The 14,999-nt window shown below is 41.1% G+C and overlaps 1 protein-coding gene across 3 annotated transcripts in view; it reads left to right on the top strand.

Moving 5' to 3' along the window:
* The window catches only part of MAPK8IP1 (mitogen-activated protein kinase 8 interacting protein 1), a 49,187-nt gene that overhangs the window by 16,190 nt on the left and 17,998 nt on the right, over positions 1-14,999 (top strand). For 2 of the 3 annotated variants that reach the window (XM_072422066.1, XM_072422065.1), the window contains exons 2-3: positions 9,800-9,914; positions 12,902-13,126. In XM_072422066.1, the coding sequence (XP_072278167.1) occupies positions 9,800-9,914; positions 12,902-13,126 (340 nt within the window). Of the gene's footprint in view, positions 1-2,410; positions 2,558-9,799; positions 9,915-12,901; positions 13,127-14,999 lie in introns of those variants that run through there. The other variant, XM_072422067.1, reaches the window with a different exon arrangement.

Raw genomic sequence — 14,999 nt, 5'->3', positions numbered from 1 at the left:
AATCCTTATAATTGGCTCCTGAGTGTCGTTGTTTATTGCTCTGGAATGATAGAACGCCTATAGATCACCCCAGGCGAATAGATTCCGAAACGCTTGTGCAGCGTGATATGACTGCCATGTCATTTGATGACAGTTTCAGCAGTATTAAATGCAAATTGTATGCAAATTAGGAGAGGGCAGATTTATCATCTACTTATATAAACGAGAAAGACGCCTTTTCTGTGGCACTGGGGCTTTGAGAAATAACAACCATCATACAAAAAAAGAAAAAATTGTGCATTATATCACTCAAACGCATTAAATTCTCATTTGATGTTTTACTAAGCCCAATGGAGGCATTTTATTTGTTTAAAGAGAACCTATCACAATAGAAAAAAGAATAACAACCAATGCTGATATATATGTATGTGAGCCTGTTATAAAGCAGTGAATCTGACCTGTCACTGAAACTTTCCTTGGTGGAGAATCAATTACTACAATTAAAACCTGGAATATTCTCCACCAAGGAATGTTTTAGTGAATGTCAGATTCACTGCTTTAAAATACACCCCATAGAGTTAGATTTTACATCACTTTAAAGCCCAGCTTTAGTTAGTATTTTACTCCCCCCTTCTCTCTCCAGCCCTCTGTGGGGCTCACTTTAAAAAATGAACAGCATAAATATCTTTATCCCTGGAGCTTTAAAGGCTCATGTGACATTGGCGGTCCTCTGCTCCTGCAGTTGGTGGTCCTTAATGCTGCATACAAGGGCACTTACAGAATTACACAATGTTCTCAGCCTCTTAATGGTTCAGGGGGCGTGTCCATGACAGCCTAGGCTTACAGGAAGTGGAGAGTACTGGGTGTCATTCAACCAAAAAATGTACAAAAAACAGAGACTGAAATGCTGCAGAGTGGCGATTGTAGGATGAATGCAAATAAAAAAACTGAAATTAAATTTGAAAGCTTTGTAGCATTTACTGATACGTTTGACCAATGATAAGCATGGATCTAGTGAAGTCAGAACCTTTATAGTTGTTATGGGTCTGTGACTCATCAATGTCCTAAATGGAGGATGCACCACTTCCTGGCATATAGAAAGTGGAGAGATTTTCCCTCACTTCCTGTTCTGTCTGTGTGGTCAGGAATCTCCCAAACAAGGAGTAATGAAAAACACTCTGTTGACCCTCTCCCTATCAAGTTTTGGCTGGTACTGGAAGATCTCTAAAAGTGATTACTCATGATTCAATCTATTTGCCCTTTCTCTCTTTAAACTGGCTATACACACTCAATCTTATTGTACAATTTCTCCATAATTGTTTTTAGGTTTACCAGTTACTGTGTATGGGTATTCTCACAACTGTGTAGTATGGCAGCCTATCAGAGGACCATTAGGTTGATATCCAATTAGTTCCCCCACACCACCAGATTGGATGGTAAATCTAAAGCTGACCACACATATTACAATCTGAGCATGCAAGGCTGCAAGGGCCAGTTTAAATGGATACAAATTGAATGGACTGTTTAGGGATGTCCTTGTGTTATTCAGGTTTGTGGCTTAATAGGTGTAATTAAATCTAGTTGGGTCATAGCATGGAAAGTATCTAAAAACTGAGATTGTACAGAGAGCTTTAACAATAAACTGTACCATACAATCAGATTGTATGGTGTATGTCTAGCGTGAGATCTTCTCTGTGCACTTTTATTGCTCACACACACATGAGCGTAGTACACTTGAGCAGATCTGCAGGAATATTACTCTCGACCAACTGATAATCCAAGAGGTGTCGATAATTGGTTAGAGAAATGCTGATAGTATTAGTTCAGCAGCTGACCAATCATTTATATATATATATATATATATATATATATTTTTTTTTTTTTTTTGGTTTCCAGTTGTATAGATTGGATGTATACGCAGATTTCAATTGCAAGTTGTTTCATATGCAAAAATGATCAAGTACATCCAATTGGAATTCTGATCTTTTTTTCCAATTGGAAGAGCAGAATATTGTACATGTGTGTACAGTGTTTTGGGACTTCCAACTGAATGGATCATCAGTCGGTCAAATCCCAAATTGTTACAGATCTGCAGAGGATGACAGATCTTCGCCAGAATGAATCCTCCATGATGAATGGCTTGCTTTTTGAGCGAATGACGATCCAATGATTCGCCAGCAATTGTTCGCTTTGAACACCGTGTATGGACGCAGTTTTAACCCTCATCACCAGATCAGATCTGTCCCCCCAATGCCCATTCGGTCACTGTGTTGTTAACCTTTTCAATGCCAGCAGGAGAGAAGTCAGCGTTTCTCCAATGGATTATCGACCCCCCTTACCCCCTCCCTCGCCAGAGAGAGCTTGGCTGCTCTGTGAAACCGAACGCCGTCCAGATTGTGCTGCTGTCAGACACTTGCTTCCATGTATTTTTAATGAGCAGGAGATGCGCAGCGGCGGGGAAGGCAGCTTAATAATTTTAGTAAAGAGAGCCAGCGGGGTGAGGCGGAGGCCTGCGCTCCATGCACATGGAATCCAGCGAGGATGAGGGCAGCTGGCTGGAGAACCAGTGGGAGAAATGGTAGGATGGGGCTCATTATGAATGGGGTCACCCTGGACGGGGGTGGAGGTAATCATGCATGGGTGTCACTATGGACGGCGGTCACAATGGACTGATTTGGGGTCACCCTGGATGGGGATGAGGTAATCATGGACGCAGATGGGGGTCCCCGTGGGTTTGCATGCTTCAGGGTGTCCCTCTTATTCCTTTAATTTGCCTTCTTTTAAAACTTGTCAGTAATTGGCTGCTTCTTGCCCCAAAAATCACATCATTGTTCCCTTCCAGGCTTGGAAGGGATCGCTGGGACTTGCAGTTCTTCCACAGTTGGGCTGTATATTCCATGTAAACACGGGCACATGCAGATTGTATTGTCCGTAAAAAATGGTGGTGACCGGTTGCTATGGCGATGGGTTGTTATGGCCTGTGAGTGGTGTACACACTTTGATATATATTTTATATTTTTAAAGGTTGTCGCTGTTTCTAAAAAAAAAAAAAGAAAAATGCTAGTCATTTATTTAAATAACATTGGCAACTGATGGCATTTTTATTGATTGGGCCAGGAAAATGCGACTCGGGTTGCAACTATGTTCTGAGCTATTGTTGGTTGGGGCAGGGGTGTGGTTGAATTTTTGTTTTTCAGAGGCCTGTGTTATATAAAAGCGTTTTTTTACCCCAAAGGTTCATAATGGCTCATAAAGGATGAAAAATGACCTTGTGATTGGTTGCCAGGGCCGAATTAGCACTTGGGCCTTATTAAACATGGCAGTTACCCATAGCGACCAATCAGAATTGATGTTTTACTGTTCTGATTGCTAGGGGTCACTGCATTTTATGTCGCATTTCCTGTCCTAATAAATAAGTAGCAAGCAGGTCATTGCAGGCCCTAGTAAACAGAACGGTGCTCTGTGTGTCAGCAAAAATAGCGTTGTGTACACGCAGAATGTAAAATTGACCCAAATCTTCTGCTAATAATCAAAAGGACAATAACATTGCTCATTATTAACAGTTTGCAGTGTGCTGTAACCCATAGCAACCAAGCAGCTTCCATGGTTCTGACTGCATTTTGCTGTTAAAGCTTGAATATTGGTTGGTATGGGTTACTGTGCACACTTTGTGCTTGGATATTTGAGTGTTGTATACTATTATATTTTAAACATGGGGCTTAATATTATTTTAAACATTTCTTTTATATATTTGACCATGCATTACCCTTAAGATGTATTTCTTGACGCTTTAACGCTGTACATAGCAATGCACATCTCAGGCATAAATGTGATGCAGTGCCCGGTAAGAAATGATTAATACGGAGCGGCATCCTCACCTTGCCCATGCAATGTTTCTGCAGTGGGCATCCCCAGATCCCTACATATGTCCCCTTACCTGCAAACCTTTTGCAGTAATGTAACTTCTCTGCCTTGTCTACACATCAGCACCTGAAGGGCCTCCGTTGACTTTTGTTTGCGTCATATGGTTTGTGCCTACCCATACAAATCTATAGTAATGCAGACCTTCAAAAAGAAGGCCAACCACAGGTCAAATGCACCAGTTAATGGATTCTGAATGATCTCATGAAGGTCCCAAACTGATGCCATTAACAGAAATCTAAAGCTCGTTGGACCTGAAGGTTATCCCAACACGTGTATGTTGTAACGCTTTAATACAGCTCACAGACATCCTCAAGTTTGGCAAAGTTGTCCTTCAGTTTTTTTCTCTGCTCCTTTTAATTTGCCAAACCATTAAAATTTCTAGAAACAAACTCCTGTTTAAAAAGAATTACCCAAATTGCTGAAAATGACTTGCTTTCGCTTACTTGTTTAAGTTTTTCATGAAGGCATTTTTCTTTGATGCGTGTAGAGCTGGAGATAAGCATGTAATTGCTGAAAAAACAAACCAGGAAGATTTCTCATGATGGATTCACTGACTAATAGCAGCAAAATGACTGATTTCCTAATTGTACAGCTCTACCACTTAACAGCATATGACCTAACCATGTGATATGGCTGCTACCAACACCACTGTACCATGAAACAGAGGTGTTGTGTTGTGTTTAGGGATGAGGGCAGGTGAGGAAACTACCATATATACTCAAATATAAACCAAGATTGTTATTTTTACCTAAAAACGACAGTAAATAATATTAATCGACGGGCGCTGTACACGCGCCAGATTCTGGTCCAATATCGGCCTTGAGCCAATAATCGGACGAGAACCATTATACCCATTATATGTGTGTACGTAGCTTTAGGAGTGAGGCTTTTATTGTCTACAATACCAGAATTCCGCTTTAATTCCAGTGCCAATGTTAATGATAATGTTTGTCTTTATAAGTGTCCTCATCAGGAAATAGTTTCTTAGTGTTATTTGCAAACAATGTCATTGAATCCTCCTTTTTCTCCAACATTTAATTAAAGAATTTTGTAGTGCTGAGAATAGTAAACATGGCCACCCACATTGTCTTTAGCAGCGGTATGAGCTTAGGTGATATTTGGAACTACTGGTGAGCAGGATGAGCAAAAATCAGTTTTTTCTTGTCTGAAATTCCGTGCACAGCTTTCAGGGTCATCTTGCTAGACGTTTCTGTTGCAGCTGGTCTCTGAAAACAGTCAAACCAAGCAGTAACTATTCTTCATAGAAGCAGAGTATATTTTATATTCTATATACAGACCAACTATATTTTTCTCTCCTTAGCATAATCCCATCCTTGGTGTCAGGAAGTCTGGAAAAGTTTTTAAACCTTTGAATTACATGGCTGAATATGTGAAACTTTGTCAAAACACCAACCATTTACTTCAACATCTCTGAACAGGCGTGGGGACCTTCCACACCATCTGTCTTCCACCCTTAGTACTGTTTGGGATCTCTATTATGGAGGTTTCACCGCATTTCACACCTTCAGCCATGTAATTGGAAGTTTTAATACCTATGCAGAGTTCCTGACACCAAGGATGGGATGATGCTGGTTTCCCTCCTCCTGATCTTGGACAATTAACAAGGTCACATATCAAGGTGATTGGATTAAGGTGTTTAGGCTGTGTGGATATAAATGTTGGGGTATTTCCTACACTGGTAGAACTAAAGAAGCACCCTGGCTGTGAAACATTTTCAGCATTACAAAAACAGATACATGACAAGTCATCCTGCCACGGGAAAGAGAACAGAAGTGACTGGTCTGTATTACAGGAAGCTCCTGTACAGTGACAATATTCACAATGGGTTATTGGACAGATCTGAAAGGATTATACAAAGCACACCAGGATTCTAGAAAGCATACTCTTGTGTCTTGGATAATTGTACAGTTTAGCCTGGAATCAGAGGTTCCCTTGTGTTTGTACATAAAATATCAGACCACAGCCCCATCCTGCAAGGGAACAGAATGTGGAAGGAAGTAGAATGAGATTTTACCGCACTATGACTTGCTAAATTGGAAATGTTCATAATATCTATTTTGCGCTCTGTGCCAGCTAACCTTTGGTGTATTCTAGTGAGTAAATCAGGGTAATAATGATACTTGGTGGCAGCCACGACTTCAGCGACTCCACTTTGCAGTGCATTACCAGAATAACAAGACTGCTCACAGTTCTACATATCATTTACTGTGGTCACAGTACACGTGTTATGTAAATCAGTGCAAAAAGCAATGATATTGTGCAAAGTTCATTAAACAATGGCAGCCAATCAGAGTCTATCTTTCTTCTGTATTCCTTACTTTCCAAGGGGCTAACAGGACAAAAAGTGATAAAAATCCAACATCTTTCGGCTGGATTGGAAATCTTCCAAAATCACCAATTTTGGTGACACCTAAGGGATATTTCTGCTTTTTTTTTGGAGCGATTTCTTTTCACCTTAAAAGTGCCTGCCTAATATTGTGTAGGTTTCCTTTGTACCACCTCCCAAGGCAAGACCCGTAAAAAGTGTCCCATGCTGTCCAGCACATTTTCAGAAAGAAAGTGTGATTCATCGGACAAGGCCACCTTCTTCCATGGCTCCATGGTCCAGGTCTGATGCACACAGGTGACCCCATGTGACTGATTTTTGGTTTTCTATTGATTTTGGATAAATCAGACATGCTGGTTAATATAAATCAGAAGTACAAAGCACATGTCCTGTGCAAATGATCAATCAAATGCAATTATAATTGTAATCACTTTTAATTAGCGAAAGAAGGGTATAATATACTACATGTATGTAAATATTTTGGGAAAATTGATTGGATAGGCCAATCGAGTGCAAAATTTGATCTGTCTATGTACACACAACAACCTATCAGCGCAAGTAAAATACCCAAAAAAGGGTTCTGATGTTACTGTGTGTAACATATCGCTCTTTAGAATCTTTGGGCACCAACTGATACCCAGAGTTGCACTCAGAGACCTGGCATGACCCCTAAATGTCACCGGGGACACAAATTGGGAAAGATGGGGAGTGCTGTGACTTTGCTGTGAATTTTGCTTGTTGATTTGCACTAAAGGGCCAAGACTAGTTTGCATCTTCCCGGTTCTGGCGGTGTAAGATAACAAGCCCAGTGGCTTTTTCTTGTCTTTGAAAGATTTGCATGAACTGCTCGTTGGCTTTAGGGATTTACTGTCTGTCTGTGTCCTGACTGGCTGCCAGAGACAGAAACAAATGCATGAATGCCCAAGAGCTTTGTGCATTAAAGGAGAATGAACAGATGTATGCAGCCATGTATAATGTATGGAAGGAGATTTCTGATGACTAAGAGGTTTATAGCTCTGGGGTGCCCCAATCCAGGGAAAAAAAATGAGCCTCCTAATTAGAAGCAGGACATTGATTTATTATGGGGACTTTAAATTACAAAGTACAACAAATTAACATTTTTATCTCCAATTTGTGGAATGGAAGGAAGAATGACATAATGCCTGACATAAAATATTTGCTGTTGATTCATAGATACATAGTGTTTTTAAGTGACCCTGTCAGGTAAAAATATTTAAGACTATAGGTCCCGGCAATACTTACCTGCCTGGGGCTCATGTCTCCTACCTGTCCTTTGTTCCTCCATTAAGGTCTTCAGCTTTTGACATTTATGGGCTTGTCATTTACTTGTGTCCCTGTCATTTGTCCTATAATTTCTTCCTGTCCTGTTCCAACCCCATGGCTGAATGCCTTCTGAACCAGGTTTCCATGAAACCCCTGAGTTCCTTCAGAAGCTGACTTCCCATTAATGATGCCTTAAATAGTTCTGGGGTCAAAACCACTTGGTAGAGCCAGCTGCATGACTCTAATGATGTTTTAGGTGTCTATAAAAGTGGTATTTTATCCTATCCACCGTCTACTAGGTGGCATTTCTTCATTCTACCACTAGGTGGCATTTCTTCGTTCTACCGCTTGGTGGCATTTCTTCCACTAGCCTTTTTTTTGACCCCCCGCCCAAAAAAAAAAAAAAATTGGTTTTAATAAGGGTTTCTGGAGACCTGCAAAATGTTTATTGGGTTCCTCCTTCCTGGTAGAAAGGTTGAGAAAGGTTGCCTTGGAATTCTTGAAAGGCTGGAATGCTAGAACAGAGGAAAGGTGGGGGACACTGACTGCCAGAGAGACGGGTAAAACAGCTACCCTATTGCATGGAATGTTGATCTTGATTTTCTTTTAACCTGATGGGATCTCTAGAAAGTTTATGTGAATCCTAACTGAATAACATTGACTTTGTTAAAGCACCGTGACTTGAATAGTTGCCATCTGTTTAACAAGATCCTTTTTTTTAATAATTGGTTAAAACTGAAGGAATGGTGGCTCATGGCTCATGGCTCAGTGGCTATGGTCCAAGGTGGCATGGCTCAATAGGTAGGGTCCAATTGGGCTAATGGCTCAGTGGGTAGGTTTCAACGTGGCTCGTGGCTCAGTGGGTAGGTTTCAACATGGCTCATGACTTAATCCTAGTGTTTGCACTAATTTCTTCTGAATTCCCCAAAATATTGTGGTAGTTTTATGAGCTTCTCCCAAAATTGAACATTGATAACTGTCTAGTAGTGTCTTTACTTTGTAAGCTCATCTGAAACACATGACCATGCACCTTGGAGAGCACTGTATAATATGTTAGTGCTATATACAGAATAACATTCCCAATGCTGCAATCTCCTGCATCCCCTTACTTTCTAAATGCACTACAATAATACCATATTCAGGGGCTTTGCAATTACCTAAAAAGCCTGCAGTGTCTTACAAAAAATGTGTTTTCCAGAAAACAACATGCTTTGAAAAATATTCCACATAGAACAGGTTTCAACCTTGAAATTTGAAGGTTTTAGTAGAATTTGATCAGGTTGCTCATCCTTAGAAGTGATGGAAATCTCCCCACTTGGGCCACAGATGGAAAAAAAAACAGATAACAAAAAAAAAAAATTTTTGATTTCTTAATACCTTAATCAAAAATTTTTATAAGCCAAAGGCCATTACCAATCCAAAATTAAATTAATTCTGCTGTACACTGACGAGGGGCAATGATTGGTTGCTCTGGGTCACCGTACCCACTCTTGGCACTGCTGTATTCAGTAAGGCTGAGCAGCTAATGTTTTCAGTTCCTGTTCCCTGCTTATTTTCCCATTACAATAATCTGGGTTTAATTAGGTAGTTGATGAGGATTTAATGAGCAAATTATTTAATTTAACCCATTTTAATTAGATCAGAGAGATATTGGCAGAATATGGTGTCCTGGGCGGAACGGGTCATGGAAACACACCATGAAATATATTATATGGTCAGGATTGTACTCCTAGGGATATTCTGCCTCATTATACATCGCTGGGGCTATTAATACCAAGATCAAGGTGTAAACTGCAGCCAGGGGATTGAATGATTGCAGGAAAATACTCCAGTGGGTGGATATTTAAATCTTTTTATGTGATTCAATGGAAATATGATACAGTAGGCATGTAGGGATGTGCTGCAATGCATGCTGATTGGAGGAGAGGGCATTGTGACAGAGAGATGAGCTCTTCAGTCTCATGCTTCTTCTTTCACTGTACAGTCACAGGCTGGGAATAAAGGTGGGAAGGAGACTTTAAAGCAAAAGTACATCTGAGAGCGGGATTGATAAAAAAAAATAAATCCATGTTCAAGTTGGGGTTTCTCAAGAGAAAGATATTGTCTCTCTAATATGAAACTGGTTGGGTTGGTTTGGGAGGCTCCGCACAGCGCACATTTATTCGGCTGATAGGAATTTGCATTATATGCACTAATTGTCTAATAAATGCTGCAGCGTCTGTGGCCAGCTGAAGATGTCCTCATGTCTGTTGTTATTTTTTCCAGGCTCACACATGACATCACGCTGGAAGAATTTGAAGATGAAGATTTATCAGAGATCACCGAGATCACCGATGAATGTGGAATCAGTTTGCACTGCAATGACAGCCGGCACTGCAAGGTAGGTGGAAGAAAAACATAATGTGTGTGGACAGGTGTGCAAGGAAAAAAAACAAATATTTCTAATGGGGTCAAAGCAATAATGAACCTAGAGAAATATTAACCCCCTCCCAAAAAAATAGGACCGCATATTGCCATATGGTGATCAATCCATCATTGTAGGGTGTTGATGGAGCTCTGATTCCTAGGAGGCTCCTGCAGTGTGCAATCCCTGGCCTTGGAAATTCTGGCACTGACTAATGTCCCCAGCACATCTCATAAACCAATGCGGGCATTTCTACGCAAGACATTGCGGCCATGTGTTGCATTTTGGGATAGGCTGGGGGGTTTCTTAGAGCTGACTTTTCCAAAAGTCATATGGCATACGGTAGGCACACAGGTTGCAAGAGCTCCCAAGATTCCCCACTACAACAGATTCCACTCATCATACATCTGCACCTGGCAGCGCCTAATTTTTATGACTCACCTTTAGGGCCAGATATACCTTGAGGAAGATCAACAGGCAATAACTATAAATGAACCTTTATTATACCCAAATGTTTTTTTTAAAGTTGCACTCCGTTCCTTAGATGTACCTTCATCCTGATTTGCCTCCAGCCAGCTGATATCAGAAATCAGGCTGTAATGAGGTTACCCTTACCATAAGACTATAGACAGTGGAATATGCAGGTGGTCTCGCAGGAGAAAGAACGCTCAGGGTAGGTTTTTCAGATTTGCCAATATTTATAGGTAGTCCAAGGGGCTTAAATGTGGTGTAGCAGCATAGGGTATGCAGAAGAGTGCTCATTTTTTTCATTTCTAAAAATAGCAGGTAAAAAGGATGGTTTCTACTGGTATGGCTGTCTATTTGCCTGGAGTTGCCCTTTAAGTTTCAGCACCAGTTCTGTGGATTCATAAGGCAGTCAGAGAAGCAGCTTCCGGCAGGACTCTGTTCTCCAGAATCAGAGCAGAGAATTTGCATTGGCTCTGCTGCCTAGCTGAGTCATTGCCATCATTCCTTTGATATCTTTTCCCACCCCTCACTTCATTTCATATGCTACCCATATGGCAGTGCAGGGAGCCCCACAGATGTCACAGGCTTTCTTGAGGCTTTTGTGTCTTTTCTGCAGCGCTCCATGCCAATAGGGGACTTGTGGCACCACAGAGACAATGTGATTGGTTGCGGACATTTCTAGAACAGAGTCTGCCTGGAGGACTTGGAGAAGAGGCGTTTGCTGTTAAAATGCACCTGTACTTTTCAAAGGAGTGTAAATAGTAAAGGCTGCCAGTTCTTTTCTTTTACAGTAGTCCCCCTCTATATCACGGTTAAAAAATTGAGTTCCCGGTATATCGCGTTTTTTGCAAACCTGTGATAGTGTATTGGAAAGCGCAGTGTGGGGATGCTGGGAGTTAAAGGAGGAACAAGTCTGGCCAATTGGAATGCCCCATTCTTTTTGATTTAATGAATGGGGCATTCCGATTGATGCACAAATAGACAGCAGCCAATCACAACCGGGACTGATTGGCTGCTTGGCTATTCGTGCAGTTTGGGAAAGTTGGGCATCCATGTATTGTGGATTTTCGTTTAAAACGGGGGGATAAACGGGGGTCTACTGTATCAAATGTTTACTACATTTCAGAAACTGATAAATCAGTTGCTGACATTAATATTAACACACATCTTTTATTCATTTAGATAGAGAATGGAAGAATTGAATCATTTCCTTGTTTGGTCATCTTTGCTCCATTAGGGAGGATTTACCTGGAACTTCCTGTTCTGTAGACAAAACAGGAAGTGAAGGAAAATGTTTCCAAACAGGAAAGAGCCCCTTAATGTGACAGCTTAAAATTTTGTCACTGACCCCCAGTGACATTGGTCATTGGACAAATAGAAAAAACAAATCTCCATAACCGGGACAACATCATCTATAAAAAACCTAAAAGGTATGCAAATCCCTTGTGAATTTATAAAAATCTGGGGTCTATTTATAAAGCAGGAGATCTGACATTCAGCCAACATTCCCTGGTGGAGAATGTACTTTCAATGGCAGTGATTGATTTTCCACCAGAGAATATTTGGTGAGTGTCAGATTCACTGCCTTTTAGTTTGGGCTTTAGAACCATGTATAAATGGTTTTACCTACCAATAGATTTGTAATTCTGTTCAGTCAACCTTGGTATACAGATAGTATAGGCAGGTAGGTTGGTGACCAATTTTTTCTACAGAGCAGTTAAGCAATACCGTTTGGGGTCACCCACCTGTCTTTAGCCTGTGATTGGCCAATAATATGGAAGCAGCACCACTGGAAGACATCACTTCCATGCTGTTGATTGACATAACTGTGCACATCAAAAGATTCCTGATTGTCCCAGAATGTTGCCCAGTACTTCCCATATCTAATGAGGGTAATGTTAGGGTGCACTTACTTTTGTTATGCATTTTTGTTATGGAGTTTTGTTTTGTAGTGGTGTTTGTTTGCATGGAGCTATAATAAATGAGATTAGTGTTTGGTGTCAGTAATGTGCGTCTGATGTCTTGTTTCCTTGAAGTCTCAATTTCCAGCACATGTCCCTGGCTGGGTTAGCAGGTGGTGCTTGGTGTTGTCTGTTGATCCCCCTCCGTATTGTCCATCTGCCTCTCTCTCTTCCCTCATCTATATGTATTGCTAATTACTATTCTGCTTGAGTGTTGGTCCTCCAATGTCTGTGTCACTCCGGTGAATGATGTAGTTCTCCTCTTTTTCATGCTGTTCCTCTGCTCCACTGGTTTCTCCTCCATCCCCTCTGTCACTAGGTCTGTCTGTCCTTCATGCTTCTGCTCCATCAATTTGTGCTTTGCTGTTATTGTTACACTTTGCTCCTTGGGGACATTTAAACATTGTCCCTCTCTGCCCCCCACCCTGGGCATTCATGCCATTCACCCACCCTGCTCATTCTCCCAGCAGATGATGTCACTGTGTGTCCCTCTCCCTCCCCCTGGTCCCATGACTCTGTCTCCTGATCCCCCAGAGCCGCCTGCGTGCTGAGCCTGGTCCTGCCCCAGGAGGGGGGGGAGCTGCCAGTCGGATCCAGGCGGAGATGCTGCAGTTGGACCTGATCGATGCTGGCCAGATCCCTGAAGAGGAGACGAGACCCCCTGTGGACCCCAAGCCATTTCTGCCTCCATTGATGGACACCTACAGACCCAAAAGGCCTACTACCCTGAACCTGTTCCCGCAGGCCCCACGCACACAGGTAAGGAGCAGCACTGGGCTGTGATTGGTTGGAAAAACTGTACGTATTTTTTTTCTGTATGCTACACCTGCCTCATGCCAGCAAAATATGGGTAGTGTAGAGCCAAATGGGTAGAGTAAGGTAAAGGGTGACCATATTAATGACAACTTGATTATACAATCTCGGTTAGGTCCAATAACTACGTGGGGCAAAGGACTACCTGATTGCATCCAAACTCAACGGTAAATCGTCATATTTCATGGCTGTAAAACTTAAACTACCCCTACACACTAGGAATTGAGTATCAGTGGATACCATAAGGCCACATTTCTGTATGTTGTTTAACTGGAGGTAAAGAAAAGTTTTTTCTATAGTTTTAGGAATTTTTTAGTGGCAAGAACAGCCAACATCATATTGATATTACTTGTTTTTGCCACAAAAAATCCCTAAAACTATAGAAAAAAAGATTTCTTTATCCTTACACACTGCTGTCTGATGGCAAAATCCTATTTAGGTCAAGCAACAGCTATGTAGGGCAAGAGCCTATCTGATTGGATCAAAACTCAATAGATTGTTAGGGTAGGCCCTAACGTTGGGAAATCTAATTGCTCAAACTGCTTTAGATCTACCAAAACGTATGTAGAACAGCACCTTCCTGATGGATATAAATGGTATGAGTTTTATAGGTAGGGCTACATATCACGGTATCAGCTACAATCACGTTGTAACATATGTGCCGAGTTTAAAGAGACCTTGCTATGTAATTGCCAGTTTTAGACCAAAGCCGGCCTTAAACATTTCAGTTTTGTTGCAATTGAGAAAGATTTTCTATAGGATTTTAATGATATGTACTGTATTAAGTTGAACAGTCCACAGCAATCTGCCACCCATGGTTTACATCATTTTCTGCTTTCCAGCAACCGAATAAAGTTGGCATGGAAATTGATTATAAATGCCTTTTTTAACTGGCACCAAAGTGACTTCAATCAATTACCACTGCCATTTGAAGTGTATAGTCATCAAGTTGTTTGAAAATGGGATGCAATTTATATCCCAATTTACAGACTGCTGACGGCTATTTTTTTAAACTTGTTACAATATTGACACAGGTATGGCTAGCATATGGGCAGCGCGGATGGCTAAGGTTTTAGATTCAAATCTTAACCAGGATGGAATCTGCATGGAGTTTGAATGTCCGCTTTGTTTCCTCTGGGCACTGCAGTCTCCCACATCCCAAAAACATGCAAGCAGGATAGTTGGCTTCCCTGCAAATATTGACCTTGAGCTTAATGACTATGGTAAAGACATTAGATTGTGAGCTCCTCTGAGGGATGGTTAGTGACTTGACTATAGAATTTGTAAAACGCTGCAGAGTATGTCAGAGCTATATTAATACAAGGTAATCATAATATTAAGGGCAGCCAGAAAGGGCCCCATAATCACAAGCGACTGTGACCTTCCTAGAGGTCCATTTCTCAACAAGCATTCTAGGTTGCCGGGGGCTTCTTGAGCAATGGTGAATTGATCTCCAATGACCAACAATAAAAAGAGCCATTTTCCACTGACCACCAATGGTCACTGTTTTATTTCAAGATAATAATTTCAAATTGTTTTGTTATATGGCAGAAGGAAGGGGGCTGGTAAATTATTCTAAATTTTTCTAAAATTTAAGGGTCCATTGCACAATATTGCACCACAGTTGTGTGTATGGGTCCTAAAACCGTTTACAACCTATTTATTATAAATTTATATTTAATACATATAAATGACTTTAAGGGTTCTTTCTGGGTTGAGTTCTAGGTTGCCCAAAATGATCACTACAGTAAATCTCAGAATGAGCTGGGCCGATCCTTTCCTTTACTTTGGAGAAGAGGGATCCTGTTCATGCATCACT

The sequence above is a fragment of the Pyxicephalus adspersus genome, chromosome 9 (genome assembly GCF_032062135.1).
Source record: "Pyxicephalus adspersus chromosome 9, UCB_Pads_2.0, whole genome shotgun sequence".
NCBI classification, from domain to species: Eukaryota; Metazoa; Chordata; class Amphibia; order Anura; family Pyxicephalidae; genus Pyxicephalus; species Pyxicephalus adspersus.
This window is presented reverse-complemented; position numbering and strand designations above follow the sequence as displayed.